At 56.3% G+C, this 16,817-nt stretch overlaps 1 protein-coding gene across 1 annotated transcript; it reads left to right on the top strand.

Annotated features, from left to right (window-relative positions):
• The first annotated feature begins 3,464 nt into the window (after window positions 1-3,464).
• On the top strand, window positions 3,465-16,813 carry PHF8 (PHD finger protein 8). Its single transcript, XM_044682873.1, has 19 exons — window positions 3,465-3,532; window positions 3,925-4,010; window positions 4,584-4,704; window positions 5,284-5,444; window positions 5,828-5,969; window positions 6,631-6,817; window positions 7,682-7,844; window positions 8,686-8,773; window positions 9,110-9,216; window positions 10,224-10,315; window positions 10,709-10,798; window positions 11,308-11,622; window positions 11,884-12,023; window positions 13,050-13,228; window positions 13,574-13,701; window positions 13,969-14,102; window positions 14,497-14,822; window positions 15,476-15,571; window positions 16,671-16,813. The coding sequence occupies exons 1-19, from the start codon at window positions 3,465-3,467 to the stop codon at window positions 16,811-16,813; spliced, it is 2,766 nt and encodes a 921-aa protein (XP_044538808.1).
• The last annotated feature ends 4 nt before the right edge of the window (window positions 16,814-16,817 follow it).

Raw genomic sequence — 16,817 nt, 5'->3', positions numbered from 1 at the left:
AACCTGGCTTCTTGCAGCATTCTATTAGGTCAGGCTATCCCTCCCTCCCTCCCTCTCCCCAAATTGTTTGTCCTTATATGCTACCGCACTCCTGCGCCCAGGCCACAGCAGGGGCTTGCTGGGGGGGGGGGGGCGACCATGGATCAGCGGGCTGGCATCGGTAGAGCTGCCCTCCTGCTGCCTCCACACAACCAAGCACCTGTTGCCTTTGTGCCACCACGAGTTCCCACAGGATTCCAGTCCAGTGGGGGGGGGGGGCGCGGCAGTGGGGCACAGACCGGCTGACATCATGTCATCCTCTGGGCTTTGTGTTGACGTGGGGGTGCTGCTTCCACCAGAGGGGCCCACCGCCTCCGGGAGGGGGAGAAGGAGCCCCGCTAACTGTCAGCCCTGACTAGAAGCTCAGAAAAGACCCTGCTGGACAGCCCAAACACATTGAGACCAAGTAAAGGGCCAGCAGCAGGCTGTAGCGGGCCGCCATTGATGGAGCCAGGCACTGGGCTAAGCTCTGGGGATACAGAAGGCCCAAAGACCATCCCTGCTCTCGATCCACACAAGGGAGCCCCTGGAGAGAGTGGCAGAGGATAGGCACGAACCCCAGCTGCAGGGGCACCAGCCAAAGCTTCCAGAAGGGGAAACTTGAGCCGAGGGAGGAGGGCGGCCGGGCTGAAAAGATGAGAGAGAGCATTCCAGGCCCGCATGGGGGAGGCAGGTGCAGGAAGACTTGAAAAGGAAGGTGAGGGCCAGCTCACGAAGGACCTTGAACCCTAAACCAGGCATTTGGAAGTTGCTTCTTGAGGTGCTGGGGAGCCCCTGGACTATGGAAGTGACTTGGTCAGGGGCACTTGTGCTGTAGGAAAATCATCTCAGTGGCTGACTGGAAGAGGCCAGAGGCCAGGACTGAGGTGACATGGACACGTGCCAGCCGGGGAAGCACCTGTGTCCGAAAAGAAGAGGGGGGGGGGGTGCATAGGGAACAGACTGCAGAGCTGAAGTGGACGGGCCTTGGCTCGGGCGGGAGGGAGGAGTCCAGGAGCCTGCAGGAACCGAAGGATAGTGGCGTCCTCCACAGTAATGGAGTTTAGATGGGTTGACTTTAAGATACCTGCTGGGCATCCAGTTAAAGATTTCTGAAAGGCGGTTTGGAGACTGGAGACTAGCAGAGAGGTGGATTCCAGGCTCCTCAGCATAGAGAGGGTCATTGAACCTGTGGGAGAGATCACTGGGAAGTAGCATAAAGGCAGGACAGAAGGGGATACAGGGCAGAATCCTGGGGGAGAGGATGGAGGAGGAGGAGGAGAAAGCAGTCAAGTAAGTGTCCAGGAGAAGAGAGGCCGAGGCATTCGGTAACTAAAAGCCCATTTGTAACTTTGGGGAGAGCAGTTCGGCTGGGAGCCGAAGCTCCTCTGGAAACCTTTTCAAGGAGTTTGGCCACAGAGGGGATGGGAGAGATGAACTAATAGCGTGGGTGTTTGGGGGACAGAGGAGGCCAGAGCGCAGAGAGGGAGAGATCGAAGAGGAGGGAGTGATCTGTTGGAGAGCATCCATTGCTTGTGCAGGTAGAGGGATGGGCCTTGGTAAGGAGGAGGCCACCTCTTTGTACCAGGCACAGAGGAATGCGAGCAAGAAGGGAGAAGAGGGAGATCTCGGCGGATGGTCTTGATTATTTCTTTCAGTAAGATGTGAGTGGGGCTGGAGCACGAGAGGTTTGAGAAGGGAGGAAATTGGCCTGAATTTAGGGTTAGGGTTAGGGTTAGGGTTAGGTGCGCGACCGAATTGCCTGGCAGCAGTGAGAGCCCAGGTGACCTGTGTAACGAATTTGCAGTCCATCCAGTCAGAACAGTGGCATCATTTTCTGCACCTTCATTCAGCAGCAAGCCTGAGGTTTGACCGGGCGGGATGGGCAATCTTGGCGGAAGAAAGATTAAAGAGATGAGGACAACATAGAATTGGACCGGTCCGCCAAGGGGGCAAAGTGAGGAAAGGAAGAGAGTGTGGCCAGTGTTGTGGATGTGGCCCAGGAGAGAGCCAGGTCCAAAAAAGGCTGCCTGATGAACATGTTCTTGGAGGTGGACTTGGAAAAAGGACAGAGAAGTTAGACCTTGCACAAGGATTCTTTTTTTGTGGTTGGTGTTCAGTCATTTTTCAGGCGGGTCCAACTCTTCCTGATCCTGTTTCGGGTTTTCTGGGCAGAGATAACTGGAGAGGTGCTCATTTTACAGATGAGGAATGACTTGCCCAGGGTCACGCAGCTAGGAAGGTGGATCTTCCTGACTCCAGGCCTGGCATTTTATCCACTTGTGCCACTTAGCTGCCTAGGCCATTTTTAGCCCAGTCCCTAAAACACCTGGGGGCCAGTGCAATGAATCTAGAATGACAAAGTGATGAGAAAAGGGGCCGGCAGGGCCTTCTCCTCTCCTTGTTGAGCCCTTAAAAGCTGGTTGCTGGCCTTGGGTCCCATTTGACTCTGGGCCTGAGCACAGGGCGCTTTGCTCAGACCCCTGGCCCCCCTATGGTTCAGGGGCATTTCCATAAGGAGTACCCTTTCCCCTACCTTTCTCTGCATAGCAGCTCCTTGGTTTGCAGGGCCACCTTCTCCATGAGCCCTTGGGGAGGAATGCGTTCCGGCCTCTAAAGGTGGAGTTCAGTGGCGGCTTCCACTGTGGTTTCCTGAAAGGGTCCTTCAGAAAGCCACGCCTTGAGAGAGCCAGAGCACCAGCCACGCCTTGGCTCTTCTGGCTACTCTTCCAGTGTTCGGGAGGCAGTTTCTATGACTCGGCAGCCACCGCTGTCCTCCACCCAGAGTCCCCTTCATCGCCTCCCCAGAGTGTGTGCATTCCCCAACTCTAGACCAACCCTGGGAAGAGGTTTTTAGCCATGTGACAGGCAAAGTTCAAAATGAACAAGGTGGTTTTCTGAGGAGTCTTCGGGCTCGGCCGAGCTGGGCCACGGAGCCTTGGCTCCGCTTCTCTTGCCGTCTTGCCGGTGCTTTGAATGGGGCCTCGTTTGCCTTGGAGAGGTGCACTTAGGACGGGCGAGCCCAGGTACCCCCAGGAGGGAAGGACAGATGCATTTCTGCGAGGCAACATGCTCGTTTCCGTGCAGGCCTCTTGACGTACCTTGACTTGGACTCTGTCTGATCCGTGACGGAACCCTTCATTTTCCAGAAAGTTCCCGCCCTACTGAGCTCGTTGCTTGCTCTGAAATGTCTCTTGTCTCCTCTGCGGGCCACACTGCCCATTTGTGACCAAACTCCCTTTAGTTCCTTTCTTGACACTCCGTGGGGCCTGGAACTGGACAGCATGAGAACACTCCAGCTACACGTTCTCAACTGCTGATTTGTGAATGGGTCGGTGTCCGTGTGCCCGGGAGAGGTCTGCAGTGGAGCGGCCCAGGGCTCTGCACGTGGCCCCGCGGCTTGGGTAAATCCCTAGACCGCCCGCTCAGTCGTTCCTTAAGTCTGGATGAGCAACGACGCAGTGAGCCCAGCTCCGGTTGGCCTTAGCCCGCTGCCGAGGCCTAACTGCTGCTCGTACCGAAAAAGAAAGAATCGGTTTTCTCGAGGCAGCGGTTGAAGGTCACACGGAAGAGGGATCCTGCTTGTCCTCGTTGGTCTCAGAGGGCAGATGGTGGGAGAGTGGGAAGGCAGCTAGCCTGGGCTCCCTCGCAGCTGGAGCCGTTCTAGAGCGAAGCACGGCCTTCCCTCATCCTCCTAGAGTACATTCAGGAAAACCCTAAGAAGCAGCCCGAGTCTCGTTCCTTTCGGGACCTGACGTTTCAGCTTAACTAGTTCTACGTGAACCAGTCGGGTCACAGTTTTACAAGTCTCTGTGTCGTCATTGTCTAGAAGGCTTTTGTCCCTGGGACTTGGAGAAGAGCACCTTGAACCCCGGACTAGTTGGGATGTTTCCATCTGTTTTCCAGTTGTGTTGGCGTAGAAGAGGAGAAAGCAGTCGACATCGATCTCTACCACTGCCCCAATTGCGAGGTCCTCCATGGGCCTTCCGTTAGTAAGTCGGCTCTTGTTCTCTTGTGGCCAGTGAAGGGGGCGTGTGAGGAAAGATCTAGCTTGGGCCTTCTTCTCTGGGAGCACCCCGGGGACCTTTGGGCAGGGCAGAGGGGCACCATCATTTCTTTCCCTGGGATCGACTTAGGAAAGCACGCATCATTCTAGAATCCCACTCGATTCCCGATATTCTTAGGCCTCTGTGGACCATGCCCGGGATTTCCATAGGGCTCTAGGCACCAGCTCTCTGGTCCGATCCCAGCTTCAATGGGTGATAACTAAATGGGGCAGTGGATAAAGCCCTAGACTTGAGGTCATTAGCCTCAGACACTTGCCAGCTGTGACACCGTGCTGGGTGACTCTCTTCACCTCTGCTCTCAGTTTCCCAAATTGTACAATGGGAATCAGAACATCATCTGTCTCCCAGGGCGGTTGTGAAGATCAAACGAGATCCTATTTGTGAAGTGCTTAGCATCGGGCCTGGCATTTTGTGGGTTCTGTATAGAAACGCTTATTCCTTGCCTCTCTCTGCCTCTCTCCCTCCCTCCTTCCCTCTCCATATCTTCTCTTGGTTCAGTGAAAAGGCGCCGAGGGGCACCGAAGGTACAGGAGCTGGTGGCAAGCAAGGAAGGTGGGAAGACGGTGCAGACTGGGAGCCCCATGTTTATCCGGGAGCTTCGAGGAAGGCCCTTCCGCAGGTGAGCCCATCTGGGTAGAGTTGGCCAAGTAGGAACTGGCCAAGATGTCCCTCGGCAGACTTGCTCCACTGCTTCTTTTCATCTTGGGACCACATCCAAATTGAAAAACTCTAGTGAGGGCCTCCAATTAAGAAGGGGCACAGCCTTCTCTTGGAGCTTGGTGGACAGCATGTGCCCAGACACAAAGAGAAGCTGCCCATGTGTGTCAGACCAGTCCCTCCTCCCCTAGGCCCGGGGTGGCTTCACCGTGTCTCTCTCTTCCCGGGCGGGGGCGTAGCCCTTGGTATCTTGGGCAGCTAAAGCATGTGATCCTTTGGAAGATTCCTTCATTCTCCTCCACTTGATGCGCCCTGCCGCGTCCCCGGGTGTGGGTCTTGCTTTCAGATAACTTGAGTTCCGTCCTGCTTCTGCCTCTTCCTAGTGGTGTCCTGGCCTCTCCCCGAAAGGGCAGTTGTCAGGCCACCGTAGGAGCGGGGAGCTTCGTGTGGGAGCCGTGGAGCTGAGATAGCCCCCTGGTTTTGAGGAGTGGGACAAGCCCATCCCTGCTGTGACGTGCCTTTCTCCTCGGTGTCCCCCTAGTGCTGATGAGGTGATCTTGAAGCCCACGGGGGCCCAGCTGACAGTGGAGTACCTAGAGGAGAACAGCTTCAGTGTGCCCATTTTGGTGCTGAAGAAGGATGGCCTGGGGATGACACTGCCCTCCCCGGCCTTCACTGTGAGGGAGGTGGAGTATTATGTTGGTAAGTGACCTCACGGCCAAGGCTAGAGACCCGGGAAGCTTCCCCGGAGATAGAGTGGGAGGGAGTTCAGTTGCCCCTAGGCCTCCTGACTTGTTAGAGGTAGGAGAGACTGAGTCTTTGACCTCGACTCTCGTCACTTAGCTGTGGGTGGCCCTTACTCAGTTTCCTCGTCCGTCAGACTGTTGGGTGGCTAATATCAGCTACTGCTGATGGAAGGCTCTTTGCAAACCTTAATGCTGCAAAGAAAATGGCTGTTCCTGCCGGAGGCACCCGAAGGCCTTTGCGTGCTTCCCCGAGGAGAGCTGAAGCTCAAAGGGGGGGGGGGGGGAGGGGGGGAGGTGCTGTCCATCCCTATGAGTGCAAGGCCCTTCCCTCTGCCCCAGGTTCTGACAAAGAGATTGATGTTATTGACGTGACCCGTCAGGCTGATTGCAAGATGAAACTTGGGGACTTTGTGCGTTATTACTGCAGCGGGAAAAGGGAGAAAGTCCTCAATGTCATCAGCCTCGAGTTTTCTGACACCAGGTGAGCCTGTGCGGGGAGGGCTGTGGGCCAGTAGAGCAGGCCCTCGAGAAAGGCCTGGCACTTGCTTGGTTTCTGGGTCTCTGCCTCATCCTTGGGAATGGGTTGGCAACATCGGCCCCAAAGTATTTTTTTTCAGTCTTTGAAGAAAGCCAACACCCTTGCAATATGTGACTTAAATGATTCGCGCCTCTCTTTCTCCGCCTGGCCATTCACCAAATGCCCTCATTCGTGGCCAGGGCATGCACACGTGTTCTTTCCCCCCACCCTGGGGGGACTCACTTTCCACGGGATGCAGATGATGACACAGGCATGCATGCCAAGGAACCTGGCAGACATGTCGTACAGCTAGTAGTTACTCCAGGATTCCACAGGGGGACTTCAAACCCTGCAGCCAAAGGGAAGGCTTTGTGGAGAATGGGAGGATTGGCCTGGGGAGACTGGAAATAGGCCAGCACAGGGGCTATCCAAGGAACAGTGTGCCGGGCTTGTTTTCTTCCCACGTGTCTGTGAACTCTGGGAAAAAAACTGCCTGGGCTCATTTATTTCCAAGTACCAGATAAGCCAGCACTCTCAGTAGCTGGTCCTTTACCTTAAGAATCCCCTAAATGTCCAAGAGGATGGAGGCCACGGCCAGCCATTACCCTGAGCCCTCTATTTCCAGGCTTTCGAATCTCGTGGAGACCCCCAAGATTGTCCGGAAGCTCTCCTGGGTGGAGAATTTGTGGCCTGAGGAGTCTGTGTTTGAACGGCCCAGTGTGCAGAAGTACTGCCTAATGGGTGTGCGGGATAGCTATACAGACTTCCATATTGACTTTGGCGGCACCTCGGTCTGGTATCATGTGCTCAGGGTAGGTGATGGGACCTTGGCCCTTGCTCTGGCCTCTGGAAGCTTCCTCACTTAGGATCGACTGTCCCCAGTGAAATCCAGGTCCCCCGATCCCACTGCCCAGACTGGCCGGGAAGTTTCCTTGGACCTGTGCGGATACTTGTTGATTAGGCCGTGAGGGTCGTGAAGGTGACCTGCTGGTCAGGAAACTGATCTGATTGGGGCCCACTTCTCTAGGGCACTTCCATGTGTCCCGTCGGTCTTGGCTCCAGCCACTTCCCTATGCCATTATTTACCCAAGCCACCGAAATCCAGCCTTCTTTCTGCCACTTACCAGGGACCTACCTGGCAGGGAGGGGGGCTGGGCTGGGCTGCCAGCGAATTTTTTTTTTTTTAAGGTTGAGGTCATTCCTTTTGAGCGTTGACGGTCCATGCAGAAACAAACTAGATGTTGCCCATCAGCCAACAGATGAGGGCTTCCTTCCTCATCACTGCACGAATTTCCACCAATGATAGAGTGGCGAGTTCTCTTTATGGGCCAGGACCACTTTTGTCTGAAGCATTGTTGACACCGGAGTCTCCTTTTCTTGGGCCATTAGGGTCCCATTGGGGTTGGCTGGCAGGCAGGGCAGGTCCCTTGACCGTTCTGTGGTAGGCCAGCATTCTAGATCCCTCGAAGCAGCTGTTGCTTAGGGATTATTTGTAGTATGCCTGGAATGGCAGTTCTGGGATCTCTTTGGGCCTCAAGGCAGCCAAACAGCAATGGCGCCGGGGCCAGGCTCCACATGGAGTCCCCTAGTCATTGGATTTGCCCTGGAAGGCCTCTCCCAGTTCCTGTGCTGCCTCCTTGAGGCTCCTTCGACTTTTTCTCTTGTTCTCCTTTCAGGGGGAGAAGGTTTTCTATTTGATCCGCCCTACCCCTGCTAACCTGTCCTTGTTCGAATGCTGGAGCAGCTCCTCCAACCAGAGGGAGATGTTCTTTGGGGACCAGGTGGACATGTGCTACAAGTGCTCCGTGAAGCAGGGCCAGACACTCTTCATTCCCACAGGTTCTTGACGGGCCACTCAGGGGAAGGACGAGGGGAGTGGGGCTGCCCATGGGGGACCCGTCATCAGGGAGGGCCAGGACCCTCCTCAGAGTCTAGAGGAGCTGGCCCTGGCTAAGTCTAGAGCTCATGGGAGCTTCATGAGGCTGTTGTATACCTTGAGGACCCTCCCTTCTTCCCCCTTCCCTCCCCCCCCCCCCAACCACTTCCCATCCCAGATTGGAGCCTCTACTGGGAACTTCTTTCCTCTCACCCCTGACTGAGGATAATCCCAGTGAAGGTGATGGTCAAGAAAGCCCGAGAACTGGGGAAGGACAGAGTCCCAGATTTCAAGGGAAGAGAGAGGGCCCTAAGAAGGGGGCGACACTTGGCAGTGTTGGCCCTTGGAGTCACAGTGAGGAATGTGGGACGCGGGAAGGAAGGAAGCTTGGCACGGCTCTGAGTGGACCGTTGTGGAAGAGAGCCCAGACGGTGCTCTCCAGGGTGGCGTGCCTTTAACTGCTGGCACTGAGGGATTGTTTGAAACCTGTTTGGCCTCTAAGGTGAAGCCAGAAGCTGTGGGCAGAGTGGACTAGTTCTGGACGATGGCTAGAATGAAGAGGTGGAAGGGGCTAGGATCGAGGGTACAGAACATGCCCTCCGGGCTGGGAGACTTGCCAGAGTAGGGGAACTGAGGAATCCTTTCTTCCTCAGGTGGGGGGCGGGGTGTTCTCCTGACTTCCAGCTAGGATCAAAGAAGGAACACGAGGTATAGGATGGATTCTGAGGGAGCCCTGAGCCTGGCCTAGGGCCCTGTGGTGGCCCAGCCTGTAGCAGGTGTGACTTTCTCCTGTGGTACTGGCAGGTTGGATCCATGCGGTGCTGACGCCCGTGGACTGCCTTGCCTTTGGAGGGAACTTCCTACATAGCCTCAACATCGAGATGCAGCTCAAGTGAGTGCAGACCTTAGGTTGGCCACTGGTGCCAGCCAGCTGTTCTCTCCCTCTCCCTGCCATGAACCCGAAATGGGGATCATTCGAAGCAGAGGGTTCGAGGGTATGGAGAAGCCTGACAGCAGACACTACCTGCTGTCCTGCCGGAACTCATTAAATGCTCACCCCCCCCCTCAGGCCAAGCAGCACAGAGCCTAGCTTCCTGGGGACCACCCCGATTCAGTGGCCTGATGTGCTAGGCCGTGGGGGAGACAGGATAAGAAGGGGAGGGGAGAGCAAGGCACTGGGGACCCAGTTTAGCCGCCCTCTCTCATTCTCATAACTCTTCCCCCCCAGGGCCTATGAGATCGAAAAGAGACTGAGCACAGCTGACCTCTTCAGGTTCCCCAATTTTGAAACCATCTGTTGGTATGTGGGAAAGCACATCCTGGACATCTTCCGAGGTAGGGAGCCCCTCCTCGTCTCCTCTCCATCCATCTGCCCCTTCGGTATTTCTCAGAGCTTCTTCCCAGCTGACGGCTGCCCTTCGCCCCTCCTTCTCACTTCCCTGCTCAGTTGGGGGGAGCCTGGGGGGACACGAGGGTGAAGTGGGACAACATTCCGGAGTAGGCTGGTGGTTTGGGGCTGCCCTTTCTTCCGGCCCGGGTCGCCCTGTTGCACATGCACTGCCGCAGTAGCTGCCCGCTTCTGTATCACGCTTTCCCATCCCTTCCAGAGCGACTTAGTTGGGGAAACTGAACCGGAGAATCCTAGGCTCTTGCGACGTCTGGTTCACAGCCCTCGTTTTATAGATGAGGAGTCTCGAGCCTAGGGAGGGAGCAGCATAGTGACCAAGAACTGGGCGCTCGCCGGAGGGATTTTTAACAAATTGGTGCTGCTTAGCTTTGTTGCTCAGTCCTCTCGAGGCTCCTGGGCCCCTTCCCGTAGTGCTTTCTGGGTAGCCGAGCCACCAAGAGCCAAAATGGGAAAGGCGCTTAGGTGGGACGAGCAGCAGAGCAGAGCAAGTGGGGAGTTGACCACAGAGGCCCCGGGAGCTCGATAGATATCTCAGGCCACTCAGCGAGTGCCAAACGAAGGTGAAGGCCGTGCTCTGCTTCCTCTTGACCCCTGCTTCCACTGTGGGAATGGCTGCCTGAGGGCCGTCTCTCCTCTTCCGTGGCCTAAAAGTCTTAGTGCCCGAGATTCCCTGAGCATATCAAAGCTTCTAGCCAATCCTGCGTGCTCTGTGTAGTATACTAGGCTGCCTGTGGCCCTTCTCCAGGTGACTGAGGGCCAGTCAGGCTAGGGCCAACCCTGGGATGAGGAGCTCTCAGACCGAGGCTCTTTTCTGGAACTCTGTGGACCACCGGCAGCGTCTTTGGGGAGGAGAGCACGAACTGGCACAGAGGGGCCTGTGTGTAATGCTCGGGCGGCTGCCATTGGCTCTCTTTCCTTCTCCGTCCCTTCCCAGGCTTACGAGAGAACAGGAGACACCCTGCTTCGTATCTGGTTCATGGAGCCAAAGCCTTGAATTTGGCGTTCAGGTCTTGGACTAAGAAAGAGGTGATGACTTTGTCTCTTTATGTTCAGGTTTGCCAAGCTCCTACTGTGACCGTGTGAGAGTGTTGTACTTACTCTGGGCCAACTGCCGAGCTACAGTGGCCTTAAGGTGTCATTTCTGCCTCTCGGCTCATGGGGAAGAGCTACCCACTGAGGGCAGTGCCTCGATGAAGCTGAGCTGGCCTATACTGTCTGGGGTGGCACCCCATGGTGGGCAGGGGCAGAGAAGATCCCGTTTGGCCTCAGGCCTCTCCTTCCAGTGGACCTGGGCCTTTGAGGTGCTTAGGGCAGAGGCCGGCGAAGGAGCTTTTGGAAGATTCCTTTCCTTTGCCCTGATTAGCAGATAACTGGCTCACCTAATTCCGTCCCTGTCCCTGTCTCCCTGTCGTGCTGCAGGCTTTGCCAGAGCATGAAGCTGAGATCCCTGAGACTGTGCGGACGGTCCAGCTTATCAAAGATCTGGCCAGGGAGATCCGTCTGGTGGAGGTGAGGGCCCGGGAATCCAGGCTCCCCCTCTTAGGTTTGTTTCCTGCTCACCCTCCTACCTCTTCCTTCTCAGACCGAGAATTGGCAGAGCCATTTTTTCATTTTTTTGTTAACGCCCTGGGAGAGGACATTTGATTGCTGCTCTCTTCCCTTTGACAGATGAGGAACCCGAGGGTGAGAAGTTAGATTATTTGCCGAAAGCAGAATGAATCCCCTTGTGGTTCCACCTGTGTAGAGTAGAGATGTGAGGAGGATAGCGAAGGAGGGGTGCAGAGATTCTGGTAGCCCAGCATTTCCCTCCCTTACTGTGGGGTCAGCTCATAGCCCTAGGGGGCAGCAAACGCACTTGGACCCATTCCAGGGTACTCCTGAGACCATTTTGGCCTGAATGAATGAATGAGGCCACGAGTAAGAAAGCTCTGGGGTTCCGGTGTGTGCACGTGTCCATGTGAGCTCTTCCCCGCCAGCCTGGGAAGGGTGTGCAGCCAGCAGTTTTGCCATTTCTGCAGGATATCTTCCATCAGAACATCGGCAAGACTGGCAGCCCCTTTGGCCTCCAGAGGACCGGCACAGCCAGCGGTACTGCGGCTACCAAGCCATCCCCTAGCCCTCTAGCCTCTGCTGCCAGGCTTTCCCCAGCCTCTAAAGGCAGCTCCAAAAAGCGAAGTTCCAAAGCCAAGGCGGAGACGGGGAAGAAGCTGGAGCGCAAGGGCAGAGAGAACATGGCCCTGGCTGCTCCTCGCGAGCTGGACCTAAGCCTGCTGGACAAGTATACGCGACAGGCCCTGAAGACGGCAGCGGCCGGCAGCCCTCCCAAGGGCCAGGTGATTGAGGGGACGGGCTCTCGGCTCCCTGCGGAGCTCCTCTGGCCTGCTCTGAGGGCATCGACCCCTGCTGGCTGTGTCGGGATGGTTTTTCCAAGCCCTTATCTCTGGGTGGCTTCGGAGGGAGCCGATACCCTCTTTTGACAGAGGAGCAGCTGGAGCCTAGCTAGTGGGGACGGGTTAGGGCCTAGGCCTCTACTTTCTTGTCCTCCGTCCAAGGATGGGCCTGGGCTGAGCTGGTGCCATCTTGCTGTCCCACAGTTTTTGATTGCAAACACCTGCCTGGCTCCCCCAGAAGAGGAGCCGGACCTGGACCCAGATGCAGACCTCGACTTAGATTTGGAGCCTGACATTGAAGAGAGCCAAGTCACAACAGTGCTGGCCAATGGCAGATCAGCAAGGTGAGCTGGAACTGGGGCCCTCGGGCCCTTCGAGGGTCAGCAGACCCGGGAGGTGCTCTGGGAGGCAGTAGGGATCTCTGGACAACTCAGTTGTGTTGCATCAGTGGGTGGGCATCAGGCACTGGAAAGTGTCCGTTGTTTTCCTGTCACTATCCTTTTCCACACACTGTCTGCCAAGTTGGAGCTGGAAGCTGGGCTCTTGTCTCTGGCGTCTCATGAGCTGTGTATATATAGGCTTGGGACCATGAAGTCAAGTGCAGGACCCTTGGGAAAGGAAGCATCAGTCACAGGGCACCCAGAGGTCCTGAGCAACTCGGGCCTTACTGGGAAACGGCAGCACCTCTGAAGCGTGTGGCAGACAAAGCTTCAGTTCTGGTCTTCAGAGAGGCCTGAGCCACCAGCACCACCTGGAGGCAGGCTGGCAGGCTTTTCATTTGGGACTAAGAGACCCTCCGATTGGAGTCAGTGTTTTCTAAACTTGGGCTTCAGTGCCGTGTCCTACCCATGCGAGATTGGGGGGCGGGTTAGGCTTCGAGGGCAGGGGCACAGAAGGAAATGGCTGCGGGGTGAGGGCCCACATGCCTTTGCGGATCTTTCTCTTTTACCTCATAACCCACCCAAAGGGGAAATGGATTGTCTGGGCTCCAGCTGCCCAGAGCAATGGTACCCTGCGGGTCAGATGAAATCAGCCAGACTCTGCCGAAGGGCCCCGGTTGCTTTACCCTGTTGGAGGGGATCCAAAGGGCTCAACACTCAATACCTGTTCAGGCTACAAGCGCTCTGCTGAGAGCCTTCTGTTCTTCCAAGTGCTGCCCCTTAGTGGGCGACTGGTCCTTCTCTCCCTGCTGGCTTTCATGGGCCTCCCTGGCAGTGTCTTGGTTTACTGTGTGTGTGTCTGTGTGTCTGTGTGTGTGTCTGTGTACACACATATGAATGCATGCATGTGTGTGCATGTGCGTGCGTGTGCGCGCGCGTGCGTGCGTGCGTGTGTGTGTGTGTGTGTGTGTGTGTCTTTCTTGAATCCAGTGAGAAGAAGATGAAGGTCTCAGCTAGGTCTCGGAATTCTAAGAGTACCTCCAGGCGGGGTGCCAAAGCCAAGCAGCTGATCAAAGGAGAGTTTGACCTGGACTCTGAGGAAGACCTGCAGATTGACGAGACACCTCGGAAGGAGAAGAAGGTCCCGGGAGCCAGAAAGAAGTTACCCAGTATGTCTCGTTCCTTCTTTACCATCCATTTCTGATCCCCTCCCCCCTCCCCTCCCCCCCAAGCGCGCACACGCACACACGCACACAGAGCTCTCTCGGGCCTCTGCCTGCCTAGCTTGGAGAGGTCAGACCCACAGTACTCTCAAGTGAGTGTGGCCCACGCTGGAAATATGGGGAACCCACCAAAAGCCTGCTAGCCCATAGATACTGCCACCGAGCATGTGATGCTTTCAGCCTGCAGGGACTTCTTTGGACATTGTAGTCTTTGCCCCAGCTCCATTTGACTTTGACTTCTCTGCTGCACACCCTCCCGGCCCCCCTGCCTGACACTTGCCCTGCCTCCAGCTCAGAGGCGACAGGCGAGGCGTACTCCTCTTTGTGTCTTAGAATTTCCCCGGAAATTGCCTCGTGCCAAGCCCTGCTCTGACCCCAACCGGATTCGGGAACCAGGGGAGGTAGAATTTGACATCGAGGTAGGCTTCTGGGTCACGCTTCCCAGAGTGGGCGAACTTGGATTAGGGGCCTCCTGGGAACTGGGCATTCTGGCAGGCTTCACCTGGGCAGGGCACCAGGACGGGCTGGGGAGAGCAGAGCAGAGCAAAGCCAGGCCAAGGCTTAGAGACAACGAGGTGAAGGTGGGGGATAAAGGGAAAGGGCGCGATGAGGGGCTGTGGATGCCAGGGCGTGTGGGTAAGAGACTTGAGTGAGTGAGCTCTGAATGCCCCTTCGGTCTGCTCCAGGAGGACTATACGACTGATGAGGACCTGGCAGAAGGGGTAGAAGCCCAGCTTGGGCCCAGCACTGGAACCACAGGGATTCTAGATCTGCTCAAGGCCAGCAGGCAGGTGGGGGGACCCGGCTATGCTGCCCTCAAGTGAGTACCTGCCTCCATTTCTCCTTCCCCTGGCAGTCAGGCAGTTCATACCCAGGCTGAGGTCCTGGTGGTCCGGTACGTAATAAAGACCAATCTGTTTCCTGTTCCATGGGGGCCGTCACAGAAAGCCACTCAGGACAGTGAGGGGATGAGGGGACCGACCTGTGTAGTAGGTGGGGGAGCCTAGTCACTTCAGGGAGCTCCCCGTTTGCCTGCCTAGCCCACCGCCTTATCGTACAGAGCTCCAGACCTACTGCGGAAGAGGGGTGTAGGCTGGACCTACCCCTGGACACCCGATTTTCTTGATGGCTTTTCCCTTCCTTGACCTGTCTCCCTTGGGTGGCTCCCTCCTCAAGAGGCCCTCTTTTCAGCTCCTTTGTTTTGCCTCTTGCAGTGAGGCCCCTGCCTCTCCCAGCACCCAAGAAGCTATCCAGGGGATGCTGTGCATGGCAAACCTGCGGTCATCCTCAGCCTCCCCCTCAGCCTCCAGCCTTCAGGCCTGGTGGGCTGCAGGGCAGGAGGGCGGAGGCAGCATCTCTGCTCGAGGGAAGACCGACGGTCCCCGTGCCCTAGCCGCCCAACGGACCCTCAGTAAGCGCGTTGCGAAGCAGCCACCCCAGCAGAGAATAGAGAGTGAGGAAGAGGAGGAAGAAGAGGCCGATGCCAGCCTAGACGATGAACAGGAAAGCCTGGGGGCCTGCTTCAAGGATGCCGAGTACAGTAAGGTCCAGACCAGTGATTTGGGCAATGGGTCCCCAAGACGGGGAAGGCAGCCACTTGGATTTGGGGTTTACCATTTTGAGGCCATCATGCCCAGGCTGAACCCAAGAGAAATCTTGAAGGCAGCAGAGTTCATTGTAGTATACCCTGCCCTTCCCTGTTGGACTCGCCTCCAGATCCTGATGTCCTGGAAAAATGTCAACTCATCAGAGAGCCGCGGTCCACTAGAATCTTTCGAAGGCAGCAGAGGGGGCGGGGCCTATTTTAGCTGCCAGAAGAGAGCAGAAAGTTTGTTAGGCAGGGGATGAGGCAGAGGTGGCGTGAGAGGCTGGTCACGTCACCTTGGTGTCCCTGACCCCAGGGGAAGAACTCGGGTGGTTCGAAAACACTGGAGCTTCTGCCCAGGTACAGGTACAGGTCAGATAAGTGAAGTTATGGCCGCTCCTCGGAATTGGGAGGCCCTACTCGCCAGAGCCTTGGTTCCCTCCAAGGCCCTCTTCTCTGGCTTGGCTTTTTGAAGGTTCTTTCCTCACAGAGTCAAGACCTTGGTGGTGAACATTTGGGGACATCTGTGTCTGGGCCCGTGTGTATGGCGTGTCTCTGCGTCTTCGGCCCAAAGCGCACTAGCTGACGTGGCTTCCTCCTCCTTACAGTCTACCCGTCTTTAGAGTCAGACGACGATGACCCTGCTTTGAAATCTCGTCCCCGAAAGAGGAAGAGCACCGATGACGCTCCCTGGAGCCCCAAAGGTGATCTCAGGGCTACAGCAGAGGCCCAGACCACCCCATTTGCTCATCTCCTACCTGCTTGGGGGAGGGGAGGGGCGCCACTGATCTCCAAGGGCAAGGCAACCGCCAGCACACACTTGGTCACCTTTTTCCAAACATGGCTCTGGATTTAGATAGCAGGTGAAATCAGAAGGTGGGCTAAATCAACCCAGCACTGAGGCAGGAGTGCCGTCCGTCAGTGGTGTTCGCTCGGGGGCAGCTCTCCCCTGTCTTTAGGATCACAGCTTTGAGGCAGAGTCCTACAAACTCCGGCCTCCCCGGGGCCACAGTGCTTTGTACGTGTTAAATATGAGAGACTATTTACAGACGTTTATTTGCCTCACGAGTTCACAGGCACCCCAGAGTTTGCTGACCCATCAAAATGACAAAAGCCCAAGAAGGAATCCACGTTAAGAGGGACCGTGGGAAGGCTGGACCTGTAAAATGCTCGTGGCAGGGCTTTGGGATTGTTAGAGAAAGTCACTAAATGAATCATCCTTGGCCGAGGCGCGTCCGCGAAGCCTTTCTGGCTCTGACTCACTCGAGGTCAAAGCCTGGAAGAAAAAGAGGCGCCATATTTCCCCAGCTTTCCAAGGGGCGGTTTTCATGGGGTAGAAAAGCCAGGGGACCCTTTTGAAACAAAAAGGGGGGGTCGAGTCGTGAGACCTTACCCTAAATTCTTGGCTGGAATCTCGGGATGGATTGGGCCTCTGTCCTCTCAGTTTTGTGGGTAAGGGAAACTGGGTCACAGGCTCTCTTTCCCACAGCTAGCTCAGTAGTAGACTCTTGGCTTCCCCATGCTCGGTACCCCTCCGATGCACCAAAGAGGGTTAAAGCTCAACAAGTCAGTGCGCCTTGGCATTTCAGTACGTAGAGGGGTAGGGAGGACCTTGGAGAGGAGGTGACCTCTATGGGGGAGGTGAAAGGCAGGCCTGGGAACAGGCCCAGGTCGTGTACAGTCAGTGTGGAAAGGAGCGTGAGGCTGGCCGGGGACCCCCAGGGGCTAATCCCAGACCCAGAGGCAGCGGGAGCCTTGTTTCCTGAGCATGAGTGCTATCACTGTTGACACTTTCCATTGCAGCCCGTGTGACCCCAACGCTCCCAAAGCAGGCTCGGCCCGTTCGGGAGGGGACTCGTGTGGCCTCCATTGAGACGGGTTTGGCCGCAGCAGCTGCAAAGCTGGCTCAACAGGTAGGTGGCCGGGGTCCTGGTTCCTCTTGCTGATCCG

Source organism: Gracilinanus agilis, chromosome X (assembly GCF_016433145.1).
Source record: "Gracilinanus agilis isolate LMUSP501 chromosome X, AgileGrace, whole genome shotgun sequence".
NCBI classification, from domain to species: Eukaryota; Metazoa; Chordata; class Mammalia; order Didelphimorphia; family Didelphidae; genus Gracilinanus; species Gracilinanus agilis.
This window is presented reverse-complemented; position numbering and strand designations above follow the sequence as displayed.